Source organism: Adiantum capillus-veneris, chromosome 19, assembly GCF_014529385.1.
Source record: "Adiantum capillus-veneris isolate H3 chromosome 19, ASM1452938v2, whole genome shotgun sequence".
In the NCBI taxonomy this organism is placed as follows: domain Eukaryota; kingdom Viridiplantae; phylum Streptophyta; class Polypodiopsida; order Polypodiales; family Pteridaceae; genus Adiantum; species Adiantum capillus-veneris.
In genome coordinates this window covers 150,086,968-150,109,520 of record NC_140949.1, presented here as the reverse complement: position 1 = coordinate 150,109,520, position 22,553 = coordinate 150,086,968, and the positions used below count along the sequence as shown (strand labels likewise).

At 46.5% G+C, this 22,553-nt stretch overlaps 1 protein-coding gene across 3 annotated transcripts in view; it reads left to right on the top strand.

Moving 5' to 3' along the window:
* Nucleotides 1-22,232, top strand: part of LOC147435062 (aminopeptidase (DUF3754)) — a 126,524-nt gene extending 104,292 nt beyond the window's left edge. For all 3 annotated transcript variants that reach the window (XM_086491432.1, XM_086491430.1, XM_086491431.1), the window contains exons 12-16: nt 20,946-21,046; nt 21,255-21,372; nt 21,489-21,548; nt 21,631-21,741; nt 21,848-22,232. In XM_086491432.1, coding sequence (XP_086347558.1) covers nt 20,946-21,046; nt 21,255-21,372; nt 21,489-21,548; nt 21,631-21,741; nt 21,848-21,943 — 486 coding nt within the window. In that variant the 3' untranslated portion in view covers nt 21,944-22,232. The remainder of the gene's footprint in view (nt 1-20,945; nt 21,047-21,254; nt 21,373-21,488; nt 21,549-21,630; nt 21,742-21,847) is intronic.
* Nucleotides 22,233-22,553: the final 321 nt, after the last annotated feature.

The window sequence follows — 22,553 nt, the reverse complement described above, 5'->3', positions numbered from 1 at the left end:
TGTTCTTGAGAGAAGCTCCTCAAATGTAGTACATCCTTGAATAAGTTGGGGAAAGTTGACCCGAATGTGTGCATATGCTGGGCATTCAAGGGTTACATGTGCCTCATTTTCCAATGAATTCAAGTTGCATTGAGTACATCTCCTCATGTTTGCATCAATATTTAGCCATCCTCCCGTTTCAATTTTGAGCATGTGTGATGTTGTCCGCATCAAGGTGATGGCCTGTCTCGCACGGTAGGACATGGGTGTCCTGATATGTATTTGGGTTTCCCCGGTTTTGTACTCTTCCCAGTATCTCGTGTTTATGTGCTTGCAATAGTATTCAAACTTGGACCTATGCATTGCATTCTTCCATTTGCTGTGAAGGGCCTCAAGTAATTGTAGTTCAAAATTCAGCTCGTGCTCATGCTCGGTACCTTCCTCTACATGCATGTCCACATGTGCTCCCACGTGCCATTTAGTGAACCATATCTTGATGTCCTCAACAAGGCTAGAGGTGAGAAACTTGCTTTTGTGGTTCTTTTGCGGCTTACATCCTACCTCCCATGCTATGTGAGGCAAACAGTTATTAGGCATCAACTTAGATATCTATGCATTCTTTGTAAAGCAAGCATTTCCAATGGTCTTTGTCTAGTCTCCAATAGCATCATTGAGTATGGGTGTTGTGGTTTTTATCCCCATATGTCTACATAAGAACTTTTCCTGAATTTTCTCAATGTCATTCCATGTGCTGGCCGGAATACTTGGTCCCCATACCTCTACCCCATACAATAGCGTTTGGACCACACACGCATTGAAAGCCATGGACTTTATTTCCCACCTTCTAGTGACGCTTTGTTTGCACATGTTTTCAAACTCGTAATACCTTGCTTGTCCTGCCTCAATTCTTGTTTTTGCACATTGCCCCCATCTATGATTCGAGGGTATAATGCCCAAGTATTTAAAGTTGTCCACTACTTGAATCTCTTGCCCATCATACATAAGGGCGGGCTAATCCTTTGATTTGTGTGTACAAGTCGCCATACATTTTGTTTTTGTGTCATTCACTGAGAGTCCTGTAGCTTCGCAGAAAGCATGTACCGCATCCAAAAGTTTTTGCAAGAGAGACATGCTATGCGCTAAAAGAACCACATCATCAGCATAAATGAGGAGTAGCAAAGTAATGAGACCTATATCTGGTGCATCTCCATTATCTTGCGTCGTTTGGTAGATAAATTCCTCAAGCTCATCTATGCATAGCCCAAATAATGTCGGGGACAAGGAACACCCTTTTTTGACTCCTATTGTGCTAAAGAACTCTTTGGAGAAGCCCGTTTGCATTTTCAGTTTACATCGAACCGCATGGTATAGGCGTGATATCGCAACCCTCAAATGTATGGGAACCCCAATGGTCTCCATGCGGGACCATAACCCATGACGAGATACCGTATCAAACGGTTTCTTAAAGTCCACAAAACAGCAGTACATAGTTTCCCCTTTGAGTCGCGCCTCTTCCATCATAATCCGGATTGTAATCAAGTGATCTATGGTACTATGTTTTGCTCTAAAACCTGCTTGACCGATAGCCCTCTTTCCACTATTTTCAGCCCATGTGCTAATATCTTTTTCTATCAGACTCCCAAAAAGTTTTGCCATGCAAGAGCCCACCATGATGGTGTGGTAATTCGTGAGTAGGTTACAGTCTCCTCCTTTAAACAAAGCTTTGACCCAATTCTCTTGCCAATCTTCAGGCATACCTTTGTGGATAGCTTGATTCATCATACAATGTATCCATTTCTTAGCTTCATTACCCGACCATTTCAACATTTCGGAGTTGAAGTGCAAAATGTCAGGGGCTTTCCCAATGGCTAGTTTTTTCAAACCTCTCAAACCCGCTGCAAAAGTTATAGGTTCCTTAGTGTCAACCTGAATTTCAGCATTCATCATTATTTGAGCATCGGTGGGAGCATAGAGTGTTTGTGCATATACATACATTTCGTCCATGCTGAAATTTCCCATTATATCCTCCTTTTTTCCCTTCATGTTGCGCCATGCTTTCTTGGGCTCTTTCTTAAATCGGATCACCTCTTGCTCCTCCTTCAAAAGTTCATGCATCCTTCTCTTTTTCCTTTTCAGCATTCTTTATTCCTTGGCTGCATTTTCCCACTCCTTCGTGGACTTATTGAAGCACTTTAACTTGCGTTTGGTTGCTTTACATTCTTCATCAAACCATGGGTCATGAGGGAGACCTTTCACTTGTTGGTGGTTTCTTTTAGATCGCCCCATAGTGACCTCTGCTGCCTCTTCTATTGCTTGACGAAAGGTAGCCCAGTTTTTTGAAATGTTTTGGGACATGCATCGGCTACTCAGTAGGCTGTCCAGGAAAGTGGTATAATCAAATTTCTTTGTGGCTTGCATTCGATATGCCCAACTTGTCGCCTTTTGGATACGTTGTGTAGGCATGTGTGGGAGGTCTAGACATACATGAATTGGAGTATGGTCCGAGTTTGGTGACCGAGCCCCAATTTTAAAGTGTCCAATTAAATCCAATGCATTGTGGCTAACTAACGCATAGTCATTAGTGCTTCTTCCATGGTTTGATGTATAGCATGTGTATGTTCCGGAGCTTGCAAATTTCTTGGTGCCATTCATGACTACAAGTTGCATAGAATGCATCATGGATATCAAAGCCGAACCTTGTTCATTCATGAGGTGATTGCATGAGCATCTATCCCACATTGCATCTAATACGAGATCGCCATCTTTGTCTGCGGGATGGATTGAGTAGTCAACCAATTGAACGTGTATGTTGGCTATGCGAGCATTGAGATCCCCGAGTATCATCATTGCCCCCTGTGGTGTGTAGGTTGCAATATCTGTATATAGGTCAGCAAAAGGGTCATTCTTGGAGAGATTATGCAAATCATAGAGTGGGGATTCCCGATGTGGGATGTAGCATCCCGCAATGAACATCGATCTCCCAGATGCACATATCTCAGCCCATATGTATCGTTTGTGTTCATCTATCTTGCATATCTTAACCTGATTTTGCATTTCCTCCTTGTACATTATAGCCACACCCCCTTGCCCGCGCATCTTAGTACCAGGCCACCAAACCGAGTGTGTAATATATCCTTGAATACTTGGCAGTCTACATGTGTCCTGTTCCCACGTTTCAAGTAGAAAAAGTATGTCTGCTTGTGGTAGAACCTCTGTCATTCCTTCCCCTTTGTGCCAAGGGAAACCTCGACAATTCCAACTTGTGACGTGTATGTTCATGGTCCCATGGGTTTCCCCCTATCATGCTTTTGGTGGTGTTGCCCCTGTGGAGGTGGTGTTCTTTTTCATTCGTTCTTCATATGCCTGTCTTCTTTCTTTTTGTTTCGCGGGTGTCCTGTCTTTACTCATGTAAATTGGGCTATCCCTTAGATAAATGCGAGCATTTTTTAGTATGATGGCTCTTTTACGTGCATCCAACATTGTGCATACAATTGCGCGATTGTTCTCAGGCCTTTGCTTACTCACACGGTGTACCCCATATACCACTACATCATGCATGCCAAATGTGTTTGCAAGGAGGTCCATGACCTCCGCATTCAATAGGAGTACTTTCTCATTGTCAGATTCGGGTTTTCTCTTGCTCATTATACTCTATGTCATCTACATTTGCATACGTCTCATGTGTCTGTGGCATGGTATTTGGAGTACTTCTTACTACATGTGCCCAGGAGGTCATATTTCCTGTTGCATTATCACTCATGTGTGCAAGCTTCTCGTCGTGTGTAGCTAGAGTGTCTTGCACATTGGAGACCTGTTTGTTTAATGCATCTTGTAGGGCCTGAATTTTCTCATCTTGATGTTGCATTTTCAAATTGTATATTTGGATTGTGTGCTCCAATTCTTGATTCTTTAGTGCAAGATTTTTGATGTCTTCACCTTGCTTCATCACCATTTCCTATAAGGATGAGATAAAGTCCCAAATGTCTTGCATCGAGCATAGCACAGATTTCTTAGTTCCTGCACCTGTGTCTTTACCTGTCCCTGTATTTGTACCTGTACGTGTGTCCATCTTGGATGGGGGTGTTTGTTTATCCTTTGCATTCGTCATGTTTCTTGTCGGTGATGATCGCACGGAAAAACCGCTTCTTTAAACCTGTAGGTTGACTAGTTCACTCATTCATTCATATGGGTCGGGACCCTTGCTGCAGTGTTGCGCACAAGTGACCCACGGCAGTGCTGCGCAGTGTAGCAGGGCTGGCGAGGGCAGTGGCGAGGACAGTGGCGGGAGGTGTGGCCCACAGCAGCGCTACGCAGGGAGCAGGGCTGGCGAGGACTGTGGCGGGAGCAGTGGCGGTGAGCAGTCCAGCTCATGAGGTCGCGCGCGAGCAGCAACCAATCATGGCCTGCTGATGTGAGAGAGAGAGAGAGAGAGAGAGAGGGGGGGGGGGGGGGGGAGGGAGGGAGGGATGAAATGAAATGTTATATTAACGTCTTCAAAAGGCCGAAGTGACCTACGAGACCAGAAAGTTACAATGTGGTGGATCTGATACAAAGTCATAGTAACAAGATGACAAAATGACAGAATGACAAAATGAAAAAATAAAATACTATGGAATCCTAAACTGCTAGGTGTGGCAGCTAAACAACTAGCTGGGATAGCTAGATCACACGAGATCCAGCATCGGTCGATGGCAGATCTCATCAATCTCCTCCATGGTCAGTAGTCTTACCGGGCGTCATGCATGTCGAGCCAAAGTGACCCAAATCCTCTGATGCAGCCTCTGTTGATGCAGTGTAGTCCTCCGCAATCGTGGGCGTCTGGATCTCCCCAGCTCAGTCGCTCGGTCGATCAGTATGCCTCTGGTGTAAAGCGACGAGCTTTGCTGTGGTAGTAACTCCTCCAAGTGTCCAGTGGCAGCTCTAAAGAAGTCTGTGATTTGTCTCTGAGACTGGCTAGCCTCTCCTCTCATCAGGCTCTCTTTGTGTTTGCGCAGCTCGAGCAAGAACAAACCCAGACATCTCTGATCCTTGTACCGCATGACTCTAGAGAATGGTCCAAAGCCCTCTCTGAACAAGCAATGGAAGCGGCCTCGTATCTCGTAGTAGATGGGGCAGTGGCATGTGTAGTGCAACTCTGTCTCAGGCTCGATGTCACACAGGGGGCATGTCCTGGCCTTTGCTGGTACTCTGCTGTATCTCCCAGTCTCGATCCGCTGCTGTGAAGATGTGCGTATCTGGCCAATAGCACATCATATCCCATGAGACAAGTGGGTGTCCATGTATCTGGGCCTCGTCACAAAACCGTCCTCCGTAAGCTGGAAGAGATGCTCTCTGTAGAAAGCCATCTTTGTGCCCAGCTCCTGTGCTGGCTGTATCCATGTCCTCTTGGTGTCTAGCAAGTCAAGTCCTGGCGAATGAGCCTGGTGATCTCGGACTGTGTAAGAGTCAGAGAGGGCGCATCTAGTGAGTACTGGAAGGGAGGCAATCTGTCTATGATGAACCCATGTGCTTGAAACCATGATGTCATCTCCCCGTACCAGCATGTTGTATCTCCCTGCTTGGCTAACTGTCAAGAGGACTCAAGTGCAAGGCGTGCATATCTGTCTCTGGGAAGTTCCCACATGAGGTGTATGAAGAAGACAGATCTGGTGAGCGCCTCAACCACTAGTGGGGGGGCAGCTAGCTCTGCTTGTACAATAGCACGTGGTACTGAAGCCTTGGCTCTAATGAGCCGCGAGATCATAGAGACCAGAGGCTTCTCCATGTCCCCCCATCCATCACTGCGGCCTGTCCTCCCGTGATGATCCAGTGAAGGTCCCCAAATCCCAGCTCCATAAAGCAATGCAGAACCAAAGTGTCAAAGAGCCAGAGCTTCGTCCGAGGCTCCTGAAACTGAACCTGTAAACACATCCTTTCCAATCTACCCAATGCTACATGGGCTCTAGTCAATCTAATCTCTGCTGCCCTCAATGAAAATGCTGGCCCACTAAAAACCCTCCAAGGTAAGTGTAAGCATCTGTATACTCCACCTTCTCCTGGCCGTATGTGAAGGCGGGCGCTGACCTCTTGATCCACTGTGGGGTGGTATTAAATACCATGACCTTGGTTTTACCAAGGTTGACGGACAAACCACTTTCCTGGGCAAACCTATGCAAAGCATCCAAGTGATGTTGCATCCCCTCCGGAGAGTCGGAGATCAACACAATATCATCAGCATATAACAGTAGTGGAATCCATGTCCCTGCCAGTTGTGCACCTCTATCACCATCTCTCTCAATGTAGTGAGAAACCTCATCTACATACATACCAAATAGAGTAGGAGAGAGCGGGCAGCCCTGCTTCACCCCAATAGTGGAGTAAACTGGTGTGGATAGACCCTTTGGGGTGCGTACATGCCTCACTACTGACCTGTATAATGCCATGACCCCCCAAATGAGCTCTGTGGGTACTCCCATCTGTTGTAATCTGCGCATCTATCTAGCTCTGGGCACTCTGTCAAATGCTTTGCGGAAATCCACAAAGCTACAATAGATCCGTCTCCCACGCGATCTGCCCTCCTCAATGATGGCTCTGAGTGTCAAGATATGGTGAAGAGTAGAAAAACCCCTCCTGAAACCTGCTTGCCCAGCTGCGCGTATCCCCTCCCTCTCTACCCATCTACTCAGCTGCTGCTCAAGAATAGATGCGTACAACCGTGCTAATGTGTGTCCAATCATGATAGTGCGATAGTTCCCAGGCTCCATAGGGTCTCCCGACTTGAAGATAGGTACAATAGTAGATAGGCTCCAAGTATCAGGCAAGCCCTCACATATGGCACGGTTAAACATAACTGCTAGAAGCTGTGCTAGTAAATCTCTGGCATGCGTGAAATGCTCAGCCACTAAGCCATGATGATCATATGCTCTCCCAGTCCTCATCCTGTCAATGGCCTTCCTCACCATCTCAGCGGTGAAAAAAGCACATGTGTGTGGGCATGGATCAGGGGGGGTCGGGAAGGGGGGGCTGCTCAGGAACTTTGTACAGAGATGATGCATACTGGCCCCAGGCCTCTGTAAAAGTGATGGCAGGGGGGGGGGGAGTGCTCATGAAAGAGCCTCCATGCCTTACGTGAGTCCAACTCAAGAATAGCTGGTATAGATCCTGCACTAGGCGAGCCAAAAATGCCCTCTTCTTCCGCCGCACTAGGCGTCGGAAGTCAATCTGTGACTGCCTATGAGTGATGTCCCTGAAAAGCACCTCCCTTTGAAGTCTGGCTCTAGTGTCCCGGCATTCCTCATCATACCAACTAACTGTTCTGGGGCATGCTCCCCGAATGGCGTCTGTGCTCGGGGCTGGATATGTGGGTATGCCTCTGCTGCTGCATCATGTATTGTCTGTGTCAGTATAGTAGTAAGCTCCTCCAGAGGTCGCCCTGGCTCCTCTGTGCACAGGCGTCTGTAGATCCCATCTATGTATACAGAGTCCGTCTCCCGCGTGAAGGTGTAGCGAGTAGGGGCTGCTGCCCGTAGCTTGTGTGCTACACTAAACTGAAAAGAAATGGTCAGCGACACGAGAGAGAGAGAGAGAGAGAGAGAGATGAAATGTAATATTAACGTCTTCAAGAGGCCAAAGTGACCTATGAAACCAAAAGTTACAATTGGTGAATCTAATACAGTGTCTGAGTATAAAAGTACAAAGAACTGAAAAACTGAAACTGAAACGAAATAGGTGGGGAGGGGTGATGGGGTGAGGGCGGATATAATGAGTTAGCTAATACAAAGCTTAAACAAAGATGGATCAAATGAGATAGAAATCATCAGATGAGATCCCTCATCCATCGCTACCGAATCTCATCAATATCCTCCATGGTCAATACTCTGACTGGTCGTCTTGCATGTGGCATCCTCTACTTTCACCTCCGTTGATGATGTGAGGCCCCCCGTGGTCGTGGGCGCCTGGATCTACCTGGCTCAATGGCTCGATTGATTTGCGTACCTTTGGTGTGGGTGGGATCTGAGATGTGTTGTGATGACTGCTCCTCTAGCTGTCCCCTGGCTGGTGTAAAGAAGTCTGTGATCCATTTCTGAGAGTGGCTCTCTCGTGATGTCCTCAACAAGCTCTCTCTATGTCTACGTAGCTCTAGTAGAAACAATCCAAGACATCTGTGACCTTCGTATCTCATGACTCTAGAAAGTGGTCCAGAACCCTCTCTAAACAGACAGTGGAAGCGGCCTTGTATATCGGGTAGTGACATGTGTGGTGCAGCTCTGTCTCTGGCTCTAGGCGACATAAATGACATATCCTAGCACGCGAGTTCTGACCTTCAAATGCTTCTTCTGCTTTAATTGTCGATTTAGAGGATTGGAGCATGCAGCCATGCCGACGAACTTGGTCGAGAAATCTTCATAAATCTTGGAGACTCAGACACCAATATAATATCATCAACGTAAATCATAATATCTACTAGGATTCCTGCCAAGTTGACTCCATCGCACCCCACGCATAATTAAGTCGGCGACCTCATCAATTTAAAGAGCAAATAGTGTAGGAGATGGCAGGCATCCTTGCTTCACAGTAATAGTGCTAGCTTTAATGTTGTGATAAATTTCCCTGGGAATCGGACCTTGCCAAATACCTTCTCATACAATGCATAGGTATCCCATGTCATATTTGACGGTATACCAAGAGACTGTAAGCATTGGAAGAGCCTCTCTCGTGGGATTGTATCAAAGGCTCTCTAGAAGTCCACAAAGCCTCGACTTGGGTAGCCTGATTGTGCTTCAACTCTCTAATATCTTCTTCCCTTACTCCCCCCGCTCTAACCTATTGATTAGTATGACACATCTTTTGTGACTTTGTATCACTTGTAGTTTTTCCCCTTAGGTGTGGTTGTTGATGGTGATGTCATGCGTTTGGGCTTGTAATTTGAGTACCAAGTCCCCTTCTATTGCGAGAGAGAGAGAGAGAGAGAGAGAGAGAGAGAGAGAGAGAGAGAGATTTTATTATCGTCCTCAGAGGTCAAATATGACCTATGGGATCAAAGTTACATGTGATGTAGTATGTGTATGGCTGATGAGTGACTCTCGATACTCCAAAATTGTGGTGATGAGAGTCGCAATGGAGAGCCCACACTATGGTTGGGAGAGGAAAGTGTGTAGGTCTAAGTCATGGCTGAAAATGTGAGAGAAGCAAGTTCGGATGTGACCAAAAGGCTGAGCACTCTAGTAGTGTGTGGTACTCAGACTCTTGAACTTGCAGTGAGCATAATGTGCACAATCGATTTGACTATTCTCCATGGCCCCAACACCCTGTATCGCATCGAAGGGAATGGGAGCTAAGCCGAATGGTTGCGATAGTGTGTATTGCCAACAAGGGGATAGGCTCAAGCATGTAAGTGTGACTGGTTTCCTCTTTCAGCAAAGAACATGGTTTTGTAGTTGGGGGCAATATGGCTGGTGTAATGTATGAAGCGTGACCCACCGGATTTCTCCCAAGCCGTAATACATTGGCGTCTAGAAAAGCTTCATTCACTTGGGAGTCAATTGAAGCATCAAGTAGCAAGTGTAATGCATCCATCTCCCAAACCACTTCTTTAGGTCTTGCATCCATCCCGTGCTCAAGATCTTATTTTTATGCGTCTTTTGAACTTTTTTGCTTGCTTCCCATGCAATTGTAGGAAGTCGATGTGAGCAGTTTTGACGCATCTTTATCATGTACTCCATAACCCTTTCCATGCCCATAACCTCAATTGGAAGAGATTCCGACTCAAGAAGTAGGAGCATTTATGGTGTTTGTGTCTTAACTTGGAGAAGTTTGTAAGAAAACGCTTTTGGACATTCTCAAACTCTTTCCACGTAGACTGAGATGCTCCCGCCCCACACTTCAACTCCATAAAGAAGAACCGGTGTCACCAATGCATCAAAAAGGTACTTCTTTAGAACCCAACATAGAAATGAAATGCAATGAAATGTTATATTAACGTCTTCAGAAGGCCAAAATGACCTATGAGACCAGAAAGTTACAATGTGGTGGATCTGATATAAAGTCGGAGTAACAAAAACGACAAAATAAAATGACAGAATAAAATGCTATGGAATCCGAAACAACTAGGTGTGATCTAATCAACTAGGTGGGATAGCTAAATCACAGATCACAAATGATCCAGCATCGGTCGCTGACGGATCTCATCAATCTCCTTCATGGTCAATAGCCTGACCGGGCGTCGTGCGTGATCCGAATCCTCTGATGCAGCCTCCATCGATGCTGTGTAGTCCTCCGAAGTCATGGGCGTCTAGATCTCCCTAGCTCGGTCGCTCGGTCGATCAGTGTGCCTCTGGTGTGAGGCGGCGAGCTCTCCTGTGGTAGTAGCTCCTCCGGGTGTCCAGTGTCTGCTCTAAAGAAGTCTGTGATCCGTCTCTGAGACTGGCTGGCCTCTCCCCTCATCAGGCTCTCTCTGTGTCTGTGCAACTCGAGAAAAAACAGACCCAAGCATCTCTGATCCTCGTACCGCATGTCTCTGGAGAGTGGTCTAAAGCCCTCTCTGAACAAGCAATGGAAGCGGCCGCGTATCTCGTAGTAGACGAGGCAATGGCATGTGTAGTGCAACTCTGTCTCAGGCTCCAGGTCACACAGGAGGCATGTCCTGGCCTTTGCTGGTACTCTGTTGTATCTCTCAGTCTCGATCTGCAGCTGGTGTGAAGATCTACGTATCTGGCCAATAGCACATCGTATCCCATGAGACAAGTGGGTGTCCATGTATCTGGGTCTTGTCATAAAACCGTCCTCCGTAAGCTGGAGAAGATGCTCTCTAAAGAAAGCCATCTTCGTGCCCAGCTCTTGTGCTGGCTGTATCCATGTCCTCCTGGTGTCTAGCTGAGTCAGGTCCTGGCGGATGAGCCTGGTGATCTCGGACTGTGTGAGAGTCAGAGAGGGTGCATCCAGTGAGTATTGGAAGGGGGGCAGTCTGTCAATGCTGGACCCATGCGCCTGAAACCATGATGTCATCTCCCCATACCAGCATGCTGTATCTCCTTGCATGGCTAACTATCAAGAGGACTCAAGTACAAGGCGAGCATATCTGTTTCTGGGAAGTTCCCACATGCGGTGTATGAAGGTGACCGATCTAGTGAGCACCTCAACCACTAGTGGGGGGGCAGCTAGCTCTGCTTGGATAATGGCACTTGGTACTGAGGCCTTGGCTCTAATGAGCCGTGAGAGCATAGAGACTAGTGGCTTCTCCATGTCCCCCATCCATTAGTGCGACCTGTCCTTCCCACGATGGTCGAATGAAGGTCCCCAATGACTCCCCATATCTCAGCTCCATAGAGCAATGCAGAAGCCACCAGGGTGTCAAAGAGCCAGAGCTTTGTCGGAGGCTCCTGAAACTGAACATGTGAACACATCCTCTCCGATCTACCCAATGCTACATGGGCTCTGGTCAATCTAGTCTCTGCTGCTCTTCTCAATGAAAATGCTGGTCCACTAAAAACCACTCCAAGGTAGGTGTAAGCATCTGTATACTCCTCTGTCTCTGATGCCATCTTTGCATACCAGCATGATGTATCCCCATTAAGAGCTAATTGTCTGGAGGACTCTAGAGCTAATTGTCGAGAGAGAGAGAGAGAGAGAGAGAGAGAGAGAGAGAGAGAGAGAGAGAAATGAAATGAAATGAAATGTTATATTAACGTCTTCAAAAGGCCAAAATGACCTATGAGACCAATCAGTTACAAAATAGTGAATCTAATACCATGTCTGGGTACAAAAGAACTAGAAAAGAACTAGAAGTGGAACAAAATACTACTACTACTACTACAATAGAGAGAGAGAGAGAGAGAGAGAGAGAGAGAGAGAGAGAGAGAGAGAGAGAGAGATGATGATGATGATGATGATGTATTTACGTCCTCGGGGGGCCAAAATGACCCATGGGACCCAAAATCTCATATATGAGACTCCCCCCTTCCCATGTGAAGGAGGGGACGTGTCATGATTCTGTGGTTATTTTGTTTGTGAGTGTTGTGTGATGTTCTAGCACTTTGGCAAGATAGATGCCTAGTGCTACTGGAGAGGGATGTGTTCTTGAGAGAAGCTCCTCAAATGTAGTACATCCTTGAATAAGTTGGGGAAAGTCGATCCGAATGTGTGCATATGCTAGACATTCAAGGGTTACATGTGCCTCATTTTCCATGAGTTCAAGTTGCATTGAGTGCATCTCCTCATGTTTGCATCAATATTCAGCCATCCTCCCGTTTCACTTTTGAGCATGTGTGATGTTGTCTGCATCAAGGTGATGGCCCGTCTCGCACGGTAGGACATGGGTGTCCTGATATGTATTTGGGTTTCCCCGGTCTTGTACTCTTCCCAGTATCTCGTGTTTATGTGCTTGCAATAGTATTCAAACTTGGACCTGTGCATTGCATTCTTCCATTTGTGCATTGCATTCTTCCATTTGCTGTGGAGAGCCTCAAGTAATTGTAGTTCAAAATTCAGCTCGTGCTCATGCTCGGTACCTGCCTCTACATGCATGTCCACATGTGCTCCCACATTCCATTTAGAGAACCATTTCTTGATGTCCTCAACAAGGCTAGAGGTGAGAAACTTGCTTTTGTGGTTCTTTTGCGGCTTACATCCGACCTCCCATGCTATGTGAGGCAAACGGTTATGAGGCATCAGCTTCACCTTCAAGAGATATGTATGCATTCTTTGCAAGGCAAGCATTTCCAATGGTCTTTGTCTAGTCTCCAATAGCATCACTGAGTATGGTGTTGTGGTTTTTATCCCCATATGTCTACATAAACACTTTTTTTGAATTTTCTCAATGTCATTCCATGTGCTGGCCGGAATACTTGGTCCCCAGGCCTCTATCCCATACAATAGCATTTGGACCACACACGCATTGAAAGCCATGGACTTTATTTCCCACCTTCTAGTGACGCTTTGTTTGCACATGTTTTCAAACTCGTAATACCTTGCTTGTCCTGCTTCAATTCTTGTTTTTGCACATTGCCCCCATCTATGATTCGAGGGTATAATGATGCCCAAGTATTTAAAGTTGTCCACTGCTTGAATCTCTTGCCCATCATACATAAGGGCAGGCTGATCCTTTGATTTGTGTGTACAAATCGCCAAACATTTTGTTTTCGTGACATTCACTGAGAGTCCTGTGGCTTCGTAGAAAGTATGTACCGCATCCGAAAGTTTTTGCAAGAGAGACATGCTATGCGCTAAAAGAACCACGTCATCAGCATAAATGAGGAGTAGCAAAGTAATGAGACCTATGTTTGGTGCATCTCCATTATCTGGCGTTGTTTGGCAGATAAATTCCTCAAGCTCATCTATGCATACCCCAAATAATGTTGGGGACAGAGGACATCCTTGTTTGACCCCTATTGTGCTAAAGAACTCATTGGAGAAGCCTGTTTGCATTTTCAGTTTACATCGAACCGCATGGTATAGGCGTGTCACCGCAACCCTCAAGTGTATGGGAACCCCAATGGTCTCCATGCATTTTCAGTTTACATCGAACCGCATGGTATAGGCGTGCCACCGCAACCCTCAAGTGTATGGGAACCCCGAGAGAGAGAGAGAGAGAGAGAGAGAGAGAGAGAGAGAGAGAGAGATGAAATGAAATGTTATATTAACGTCTTGAAAGGCCAAAGTGACCTATGAGACCAGAAAGTTACAATGCGTGTATCTGAGACAAAGTCAAATTAACAAATAAATTAAACTAGGCTAACAGAATATAAATACTGCGGAATCCTAAACTAAGGTAATAGAGAGAGAGAGAGAGAGAGAGAGAGAGAGAGAGAGAGAGAGAGAAATGAAATGTTATATTAACGTCTTCAAAAGGCCAAAATGACCTATGAGACCAAACTGATACAAAAGTGGTGCATCTGTTACAATGTCTGGGTACCTTAGTACTAAAGTACTAAGTGTGAAAGTGTGAAAATAAATGTGAAAAACTAAATACAAAGTATTAAATAAACTTCTTAGGAGCATTTTGGGTGTCTGGCTAGAATGCTTCTAATCCTTTGTTGTAGTCTCCTCCGGTGAAGTGTGCTTCTACATCTCGGTCGTGGTCGTCTCGATTTCCTAAGCTCAATCGCCCTGTCAATGAGGGTGCCTTTGGTATGAATGTGGGTACTCCTTTGTGCTGGCTGCTGGCCTCTTGCCTCTCCTTCTGCTCCTGCTTCTCTCGATCCGAAGAAATCTGTGATCTGCCTCTGAGGCTGTTGTGCTCTTTGTCTTCTCATTAGATTATCCCTGTGCCGATGTAGTTCCAGTAGGTACAAGCCTAAGCATCTTTGATCTTGGTATTGCATGACTCTATCTAGAGGTCCAAAGCCTTCTTTAAATAGGCAATGGAAACGCCCACGTATCTCATAGTATACGGTGCAATGGCATATGTAGTGTAATTCTGTCTCCGGCTCCATCCCGCATAACTTGCAAATTCTGCTCTCAGGTGGGATTCCCCTAAATCTGCCAAATTCAATTTCCAGTTGGTGTGAGGATGTACGAATCTGACCAATAGCACATCTCAAACCATGAGACAGGTGGTATCCATGTAGCTCGGGCGAATCACAAATCCATCTTCAGATGGTTGTAGGAAGTTTTCTTTGTAGTCGGCCATCTTCGTGCCCAATTGTGTAGGGTCTACCCATGTCCTCTTAGTATCCAACTGTATAAGATCCTGAAGGATGATTTTATTAATCTCTGTTCGTGTAATTGCCAGTGATGGAGCCTCAAGAGAGTATTGGAAGGGGGGTAATCTTTCCATACTGAACCCGTGTCTCTGAAACCACGAGGACAGTTGCACATACCAGCATGATGTATTCCCTTTCATTGCTAATTGTCGAGAGGATTCGAGGGCCAGTCTAGTATATCGGCAATTATTTGTATCCCACAAACCATGTAAAAAGGACACTGATCTGGTAAGAGCTTCAATTTCTATAGGAGGGGCAGCTAGTTCCGCTCGGGTAATCGCATGTGGTACGGAGGCCTTGGCTCTAATCATTTGGGAAATCATAGATACCAAGGTCTCTCCATTGACTTCCAATTATCCTGATCCACAGATGGTCCCCAAATCTGGACCCCATAAAGCATAGCCGAAGCCACCACAGTATCAAAGAGTCAAAGTTCTGTCCGTGGTTCTTGAAACTGCACTTGTGAACACATCCTCTCCAACCCTCCCAAGGCCGCAGAGGCTCTGGACAATCTAGAGAGAGAGAGAGAGAGAGAGAGAGAAATGAAATGAAATGTTATATTAACGTCTTCAAAAGGCCAAAGTGACCTATGAGACCAGAAAGTTACAATGTGGTGGATCTGATACAAAGTCAGAGTAACAAGATGACAAAAATGAATTGACAGAATGACAAAATAAAATACTACGGAATCCTAAACACACACACACACACACACACAGATGAAATGAAATGTTATATTAACGTCTTCAAAAGGCCATAGTGACCTATGAGACCAGAAAGTTACAAGATGGTGGATATGATACAAAGTCAGAGTAACAAAATAAACAACAATACAAAACAAAGATATATACTATGGGATCCTAGACTGGTCGATGTGAACTAAGCAAAAATGGGCGGTTTGCTGGGATAGCTGAAGCACAGGAGATCTAGCATCGGTCGTTGGCGGATCTCATCAATCTCCTCCATGGTTAGTAGTCTGACCGGGCGTCGTGTATGCCTCGCCAGAGTGCTCCGAATCTTCTAACGGAGCCTTTGTCGATGCTGTGTAGTCCTCCGCAGTTGTGGGCACCTGGATTTCCCCAATTCAGTCGCTCAGTGGATCAGTGTGCCTCTGGTGTGAGACGAGGGGGAGCTTTGCTGTGGGAGTGGCTCTTGTGGCTGTCCCGTGTCTGCTCTGAAGAAGTTTGTGATCCGTCTTTGAGACAGGCTAGCCTCGCCACTCATCAGGCTATCTCTGTGTCTGCGCAACTTGAGCAAGAACAAACCCAGGCATCTCTGATCCTCGTATCCCATGACTCTTGAGAGTGGTTCAAAATCCTCTCTGAACAAGCAATGGAAGCAGCCTCGTATCTCGTACTAGGCGGGGCAGCGGCATGTATAATGCAACTTTGTCTCAGGCTCCATGTCACACAAGGGGCATGTCCTGGCTTCTGCTGGTATTCCGCTGTATCTCCCAGTCTCAATCCGTAGCTGGTGAGAAGATGTGCGTAACTGGCCAATAGCACATCGTATCCCATGAGACAAGTGGGTGTCCATGTATCTGGGTCTCGTCACAAAACTATCCTCCGTAAGCTGGAGAAGGTGGTCTCTGTAGAAAGCCATCTTCGTGCCCAATTCCTGTGCTGCTTCTATCCATGTCCTCCTGGTGTTTAGCTGGGTCAGGTCTTGGCGGATAAGCTTGGTGATCTCTGACTGTGTAAGAGTGAGAGATGGTGCATCCAATGAGTACTGGAATGGTGGCAGCCTATCTATGCTGACCCCATGCGCCTGAAACCATGATGCCATCTCCCCATACCAGCATGTTGTATCTCCTTGCATGGCTAACTGTCGAGAGGACTCAAGTGCAATGCGAGCATATCTGTCTCTAGGAAGTTCCCATGTGCGGTTTATGAAGGAGACTGATCTGGTGAGCGTCTCCACCACTAGTGAGGGGGGCGCTAGCTCTGCTCGGATAATGGCCCGTGGTACTGATGCCTTGGCTGTAATGAGCCGCGAGATCATAGAGACGAGAGGTTTCTCCATGTTCCCCCATCCATCTGTGCGACCCGGCCTCCCGTGGTGATCCAATGAAGGTCCCCATATCTCAGCTCCGTACAGCAATGCTGAAGCCACCAAAGTGTCAAAGAGCCAAAGCTTCCTCCGGGGCTCCTGAAATTGAAACTGCGAACACATCTTCTCCAATCTACCCAATGCTGCGTGGGCTCTAGTCAGTCTGGTCTCTGTTGCTCTTCTGAGTGAGAATGCAGGTCCGCTAAAAACCACTCCAAGGTAAGTGTAAGCATCTGTGTACTCCACAGTCTCCTGGCCGTATGTGAATGTAGGTGTTGACCTCCTGATCCACTGTGGGGTGGTATTAAACACCATAACCTTGGTTTTACCAAGGTTGACAGACAAACCACTTTCGTGGGCAAACCTATGCAAAGCATCCAATTGATGTTGCATTCCCTCTGGAGATTCGGAGATCAACACTATATCATCAGCATATAACAAAATTGGAATCCATGTCCCTGCCAACTGTGCACCTCTATCACCATCGCTCTCAATGTAGTCAGAAACCTCATCCACATACATCCCGGAAAGAGTAGGAGAGAGCGGGTAGCCCTGCTTCACCCCAATAGTGGAGTGAACGGGTGTAGAAAGTCCCTCAGGGGTGCGTACATGCCCTACTACTGATCTGTACAATATATAACAAAATTGGAATCCATGTCCCTGCCAACTGTGCACCTCTATCACCATCGCTCTCAATGTAGTCAGAAACCTCATCCACATACATACCGAAAAGAGTAGGAGAGAGCGGGCAGCCCTGCTTCACCCCAATAGTGGAGTGAACGGGTGTAGAAAGTCCCTCAGGGGTGCGTACATGCCCTACTACTGATCTGTACAATGCCATGATCCCCCAAATGAGCTCTGTGGGTACTCCCATTTGCTGTAATCTGCGCATCAATCTAGCTCTGGGTACTGTGTCAAAAGCTTTGCGGAAGTCCACAAGCTACAATAGATCCGTCTCCCACGAGATCTGCCCTCCTTGATGATGGCCGTAAGTGTCAAGATATGGTCAAGAGTAGAGAAGCCTCTCCTGAACCCTGCCTGCCCAGTTGCATGCATTCCTTCCCTCTCTGCCCATCTACTCAGCTGTTGCTCAAGAATGGATGCATACAACCGTGCCAGTGTGTGTCCAATCATGATAGTGCGGTAATTCCCAGGCTCCATGGGGTCTCCTGACTTGAAGATAGGTACAATCGTAGATAGGCTCCAAGTGTCCGGTAGGCCCTCACACATGGCACGGTTAAACATAACTGCTAGAAGCTCTGCTAGTAGGTCTTTGGCATGCATGAAATGCTCAGCGACTAAGCCATCATGATCATATGCTCTCCCAGTCCTCATCCTGTCAATAGCTTTCTTCACCATCTCAGCGGTGAAAAAAGCACATGTGTGTGGGCATGGATCAGGGGGGTTGGGAAGGGACGGCTGTCCAGGTACTGTGTAGAAAGATGATGCGTACTGACCCCAGGTCTCTGTGGAGGAAATAGCAGGGGGGGGGGGGGGGACTGCTCATGAAAGAGCCGCCACGCCTCACGCGAGTCTTGACTCAAGAATAGCTGGTATAGATCCTGCTCGAGTCGGGCCAAAAAAGCCCTCTTCTTCCGCCGCACCAGGCGTCGGAAGTCAATCTGTGACTGTCTGTGAGTGACCTCCCCCAAAAGCACCTCCCTTTGGAGTCTGGCTCTAGTCTGGTGGCACTCCTCATCATACCAGCTGTTCTGAGGCATGCTCCCTGATCGGCGTCTCTACTCAGGCTGGGTGTGTGGGTATGCCTGTGCTGCTGCATCATGTAATGTATGTGTCAGTATAGTAGTTAGCTCCTCCAGAGGTCGCCCCAGGTCCTCAGTGCATAGGCGTCTGTAGATCCCGTCTATGTATACAGAATCCGTCTCCCGTGTGAAGGTGTAGCGAGTAGGGGCTGCTACCCGTGGCCTGTGTGCTACACTAAACTGGAAGGAGATGGTCATCTACACCAGAGCATGATCCACTGCCACCCCGACCGGTCTGGGCCCCAACTGTGAGATCCTGGATACTAGAGATGAGATTCGGCTGTGCCATGACATAGTCCACTGTGCTGGCTCCATGTCTGTGTGGGAAGCATGTGAAACCTCCCGCACAGCAGGAAATCTCTGTAGGCCATTCAAGATGGCCAATCCATGTGCGGTGCCCATGTCTATCAGGTGTCGCCCGTACCCGGTATATTCCACATCGTGTGATAGTCTACACAGGCCCGTCTCTACAACACCTAGCTCTCTTAGCATCTGATATGAAGTATCATAAAACACTATCTGGTGATGGGCAGTACTAGCATTGAAGTCCCCTAGAATGATAGTGTCACCATCTCTAGAGAACTCCCATATGTCATCATCCAAAATAGAGAAAGGGGACTGTCCTCTGGGTGATGCATAAACTGATGTACTCGGGGGAAAGTAGCAAATAGCAAGGTAGAGATAGCTGCCTGTCTCTGCTTTCAATCTCACCCACATGTACCTAGCCTGCTCATCCTTGCGGGCTATATGTATCAATGGCTGCAGATCCTCTCTAAATAACACTGCCACTCCCCCCGAGCCTCGTCCTCTGTGCTCTGAGTGTGTGTCTTGTCTGTAAGATGTCTCCCACCTGTATCCACTGATGTGAGGCATGGATTGCCCAGGGGCCTGGTGTGTCTCAGAGTAAAAGATGATGTCTCTTCCGGTAAAGCTATCCTCAAAAGCACCCACATCAAGACGCATAGATCCATTACAGTTCCAGGCAGCCACTTTGAGTGTGGTCCCATAAGTCTCGCACCGTCATGTGGAGCGTCGCTCTAGTATTACCACTCTTCCATCTCGGTAAAAGGCAATCTTTCCTTTTCCCCTTGCCGCTCTAATCTCTGGCATTACTTCCTGCATATGAGCGATCTGTGAGAGGGTGAGATCATCCCCGAGAAAGATGCCCGTCTCTTTAAGAGTTGTTCTTTTCTTCAAGAAGGACTTCTTCGCTTCCATGGAGGGAAAACGGAGGATGAGTGCTCTTTCTTTTGAGGTTTCTCCACTGCTTCCATTTTTCTTTATGTTGCCCACTCTCCATGCTCTGTGTGCGTCGGCTCATGAACCCCCATCAAGGCTATTAGTTCTTTTACCTCTTCGTCCACATTGCCTTTGTCTTTAAGACCGTAGATTCTCACATGTAAAGCGCGCACCCGTCTTCTTTGCTCCTCCTCTAGTGTCTGATTAATGATAGTGGGTGTGGACGTGGGCGTTATCTCCTTGCCTTTTCCTTTCTTGGCCACCTTGATCCATTTCTCGGCTTCATCCGCCTTCTGTTGTTGAGTTTTGGTAAGAACATCCACCCAAGAAGTCGTCATTTCTTTGTGTTCCTCTTCTCCCTCTTTGATGGCCCGTACTTGCTCCTTGATCGTGTTGATTTCTTCGATTACTGAGGGTTGCAGTTCGCCCTCTTCCAGTGTGTTTCTTGATCGTGCTTCGGCGAGATCTTTCTTGAGTGACGCAATCTCTTCATCCTGAGTCGTCACTCAGTCTTCCAGCGTATTTATCTTGCTCTCTTGGATCAGCATGCGTTCTTCGAGCATGTTTATTGTGCCCAAGAGATTGCAGTTCATCTTGGTAATGGTCTCCGTCATTTCCTCTTTGCACTTTTGAATGGCATCCTCTAGGGGGTCGGCTTTATCGTTCAGCTTCCTCATGTTTGATTGCCGTCCGAAAAAGAGCCACTAAGCGCACGTGTGCATCCACATTAGCAGCGCGTGGTAGCTGGGCGAGTGGGGGAACGCGAGGAGGTATGGCAAGGGAGGGGCAGCGATAGAGTACGGACGAGAGAGAGAGAGAGAGAGAGAGAGAGAGAGAGAGAGAGATGGAAAATGAAAAATGAAAAAATGCGATAGAGTACGGGAGAGAGAGAGAGAGAGAGAGAGAGAGAGAGAGAGAGAGAGAGAGAGAGAGAGAAATGAAATGAAATTTTATATTAACGTCTTCAAAAGGCCAAAATGACCTATGAGACCAAAAAGTTACAATTGGTGAATCTGATACCATGTCTGAGAGAGAAATGAAATGAAATGTTATATTAACGTCTTCAAAAGGCCAAAGTGACCTATGAGACCAAAAAGTTACAATGTGGTGGATCTGATACAAAGTCAGAGTAACAAGATGACAAAAATGAAATGACAAATGTCACAAGCAAAAATGTCAGAGAGAGAGAGAGAGAGAGAGAGAGAGAGAGAGAGATGCTAGCTTTGAGGCTGAACAGGTTACATTGGTGACTTCATTGGAGATGCCAAAGGCAGACTTTTGGGTGGTCTCTGCTATACTTGGAGCAGTGATTGGCTATTGTGTGAAGATATTTCTGTCGTAAGTGTTACATCCTTATGAACATGAGAAATGTAGAAGCCACTGGGATATCATATGCAATTGCTGGTTATTGAAGAATATTCTTAGTGGTATGCTTACAACCTTACATACCAGGGAGAGTCATGTGGAGCATTGTGTTCAGGCTCTTCACAGTGTGTGATAGTGGAGTAAGCGTGAGTAATCAAGGATTTTTCCTTATATGCTGTAGATTCCAACAGAACCTAATTGAGTATCAAAATCTGATAACGCGGTCAATGTATGAGAAACAGCTTGATAGTGGAAGAGGGACTCTTCTTCACATGTGTGATGATATGATTCAGCAAGAGGTAATTGGTGCTAATTCTGTGTGACTCCTTTGTAGTAGCTGGTTAACGAGGCTAAACTTAGGGCCAAGGAATTATACTAGCTTGAAGAGAGGTTAAGAAATGTTATGCTTGGGCAGGTTAAGGAAGTGATTCTGGCTTATTTTGTGCTAATTTCCCAAGGACGAGCTACAAAAGATGTATGTGGATTTTTCGAGCAATATCTCTTCACAAACTGGTTTCAAACTCCATGGTTTCATTAGTTATCGAATGCTTGTCCAGGATCTTGACAGGCGATGTGAAGAGCTCATGGTGGAAGAGTTCCAAGAGAAATGTGATTTTGAAGTAGAGGATGCCGTCAAGAAAATGGAACGGCTTGGGATTGTGTCCAGGGTATGTTTCCCAGACCTTTCAGAAACTTTAATTTGGGCTTCCTTCTGAAATCCTGGACTTACTGCTATTCTCCACACTGACCTCTCACTTGTTTGTGTTTTCCCAGGACTCAGTCGGTCGGTATTGCCACGTTCCTCTGAAGCGGGCTAATGAGATAATCGGGTCAACAACAGAAGAAAGAGTATCAAAAGCCCTTGTATAGCTGTCCTTTGTGTTTGTCTGTTTATAGTCGGATGAAATGCTTGCAGTATGTGTAGAGCACAACATGATTTCATTGCTTCGATTGAAACTTGAAACAATAAGGCTCAAACCTGAGAGGACAGAATGCGTTTTGTCCTTTCTGCTTGGCAGACTGCCATGTTTCTTTTTGTACTCTACTCTTTTAACTGGAATGTGAGGCAGGTGCTTGGCAACATTGTTTGCAACTAGCAGAACAAACTATGCTCTCATTTCCATAGAAAAAGGTAGGAAGTAAAATCATTTTAATGATCCATGTGCTAGCCACAGAGTTGGGGTGGGAGCTTTGATGCTTTCCACTCTCAGGTTCCATTTGCACCTTCAAAATGAAGAATCTCACCCTGTGCAAGAATTTTGCAAGATCATACTAAATGGAAAATCAGGTATTTGCACAAGGGGAGCAAACCTTGTAAAGAGGAGGAAAGGTACTTTGGGGGTCATAGTATGCATTACTCAGGGTATCACATGTATGCTCATCAATCCAAGATGGGGGTGACTTGGTGAATATGAGAGCTGGCACTAGCTGTATTGGGTGCATGTCTGGCTTTTCAAGTAGAGCTCTTTACCATAGGAGG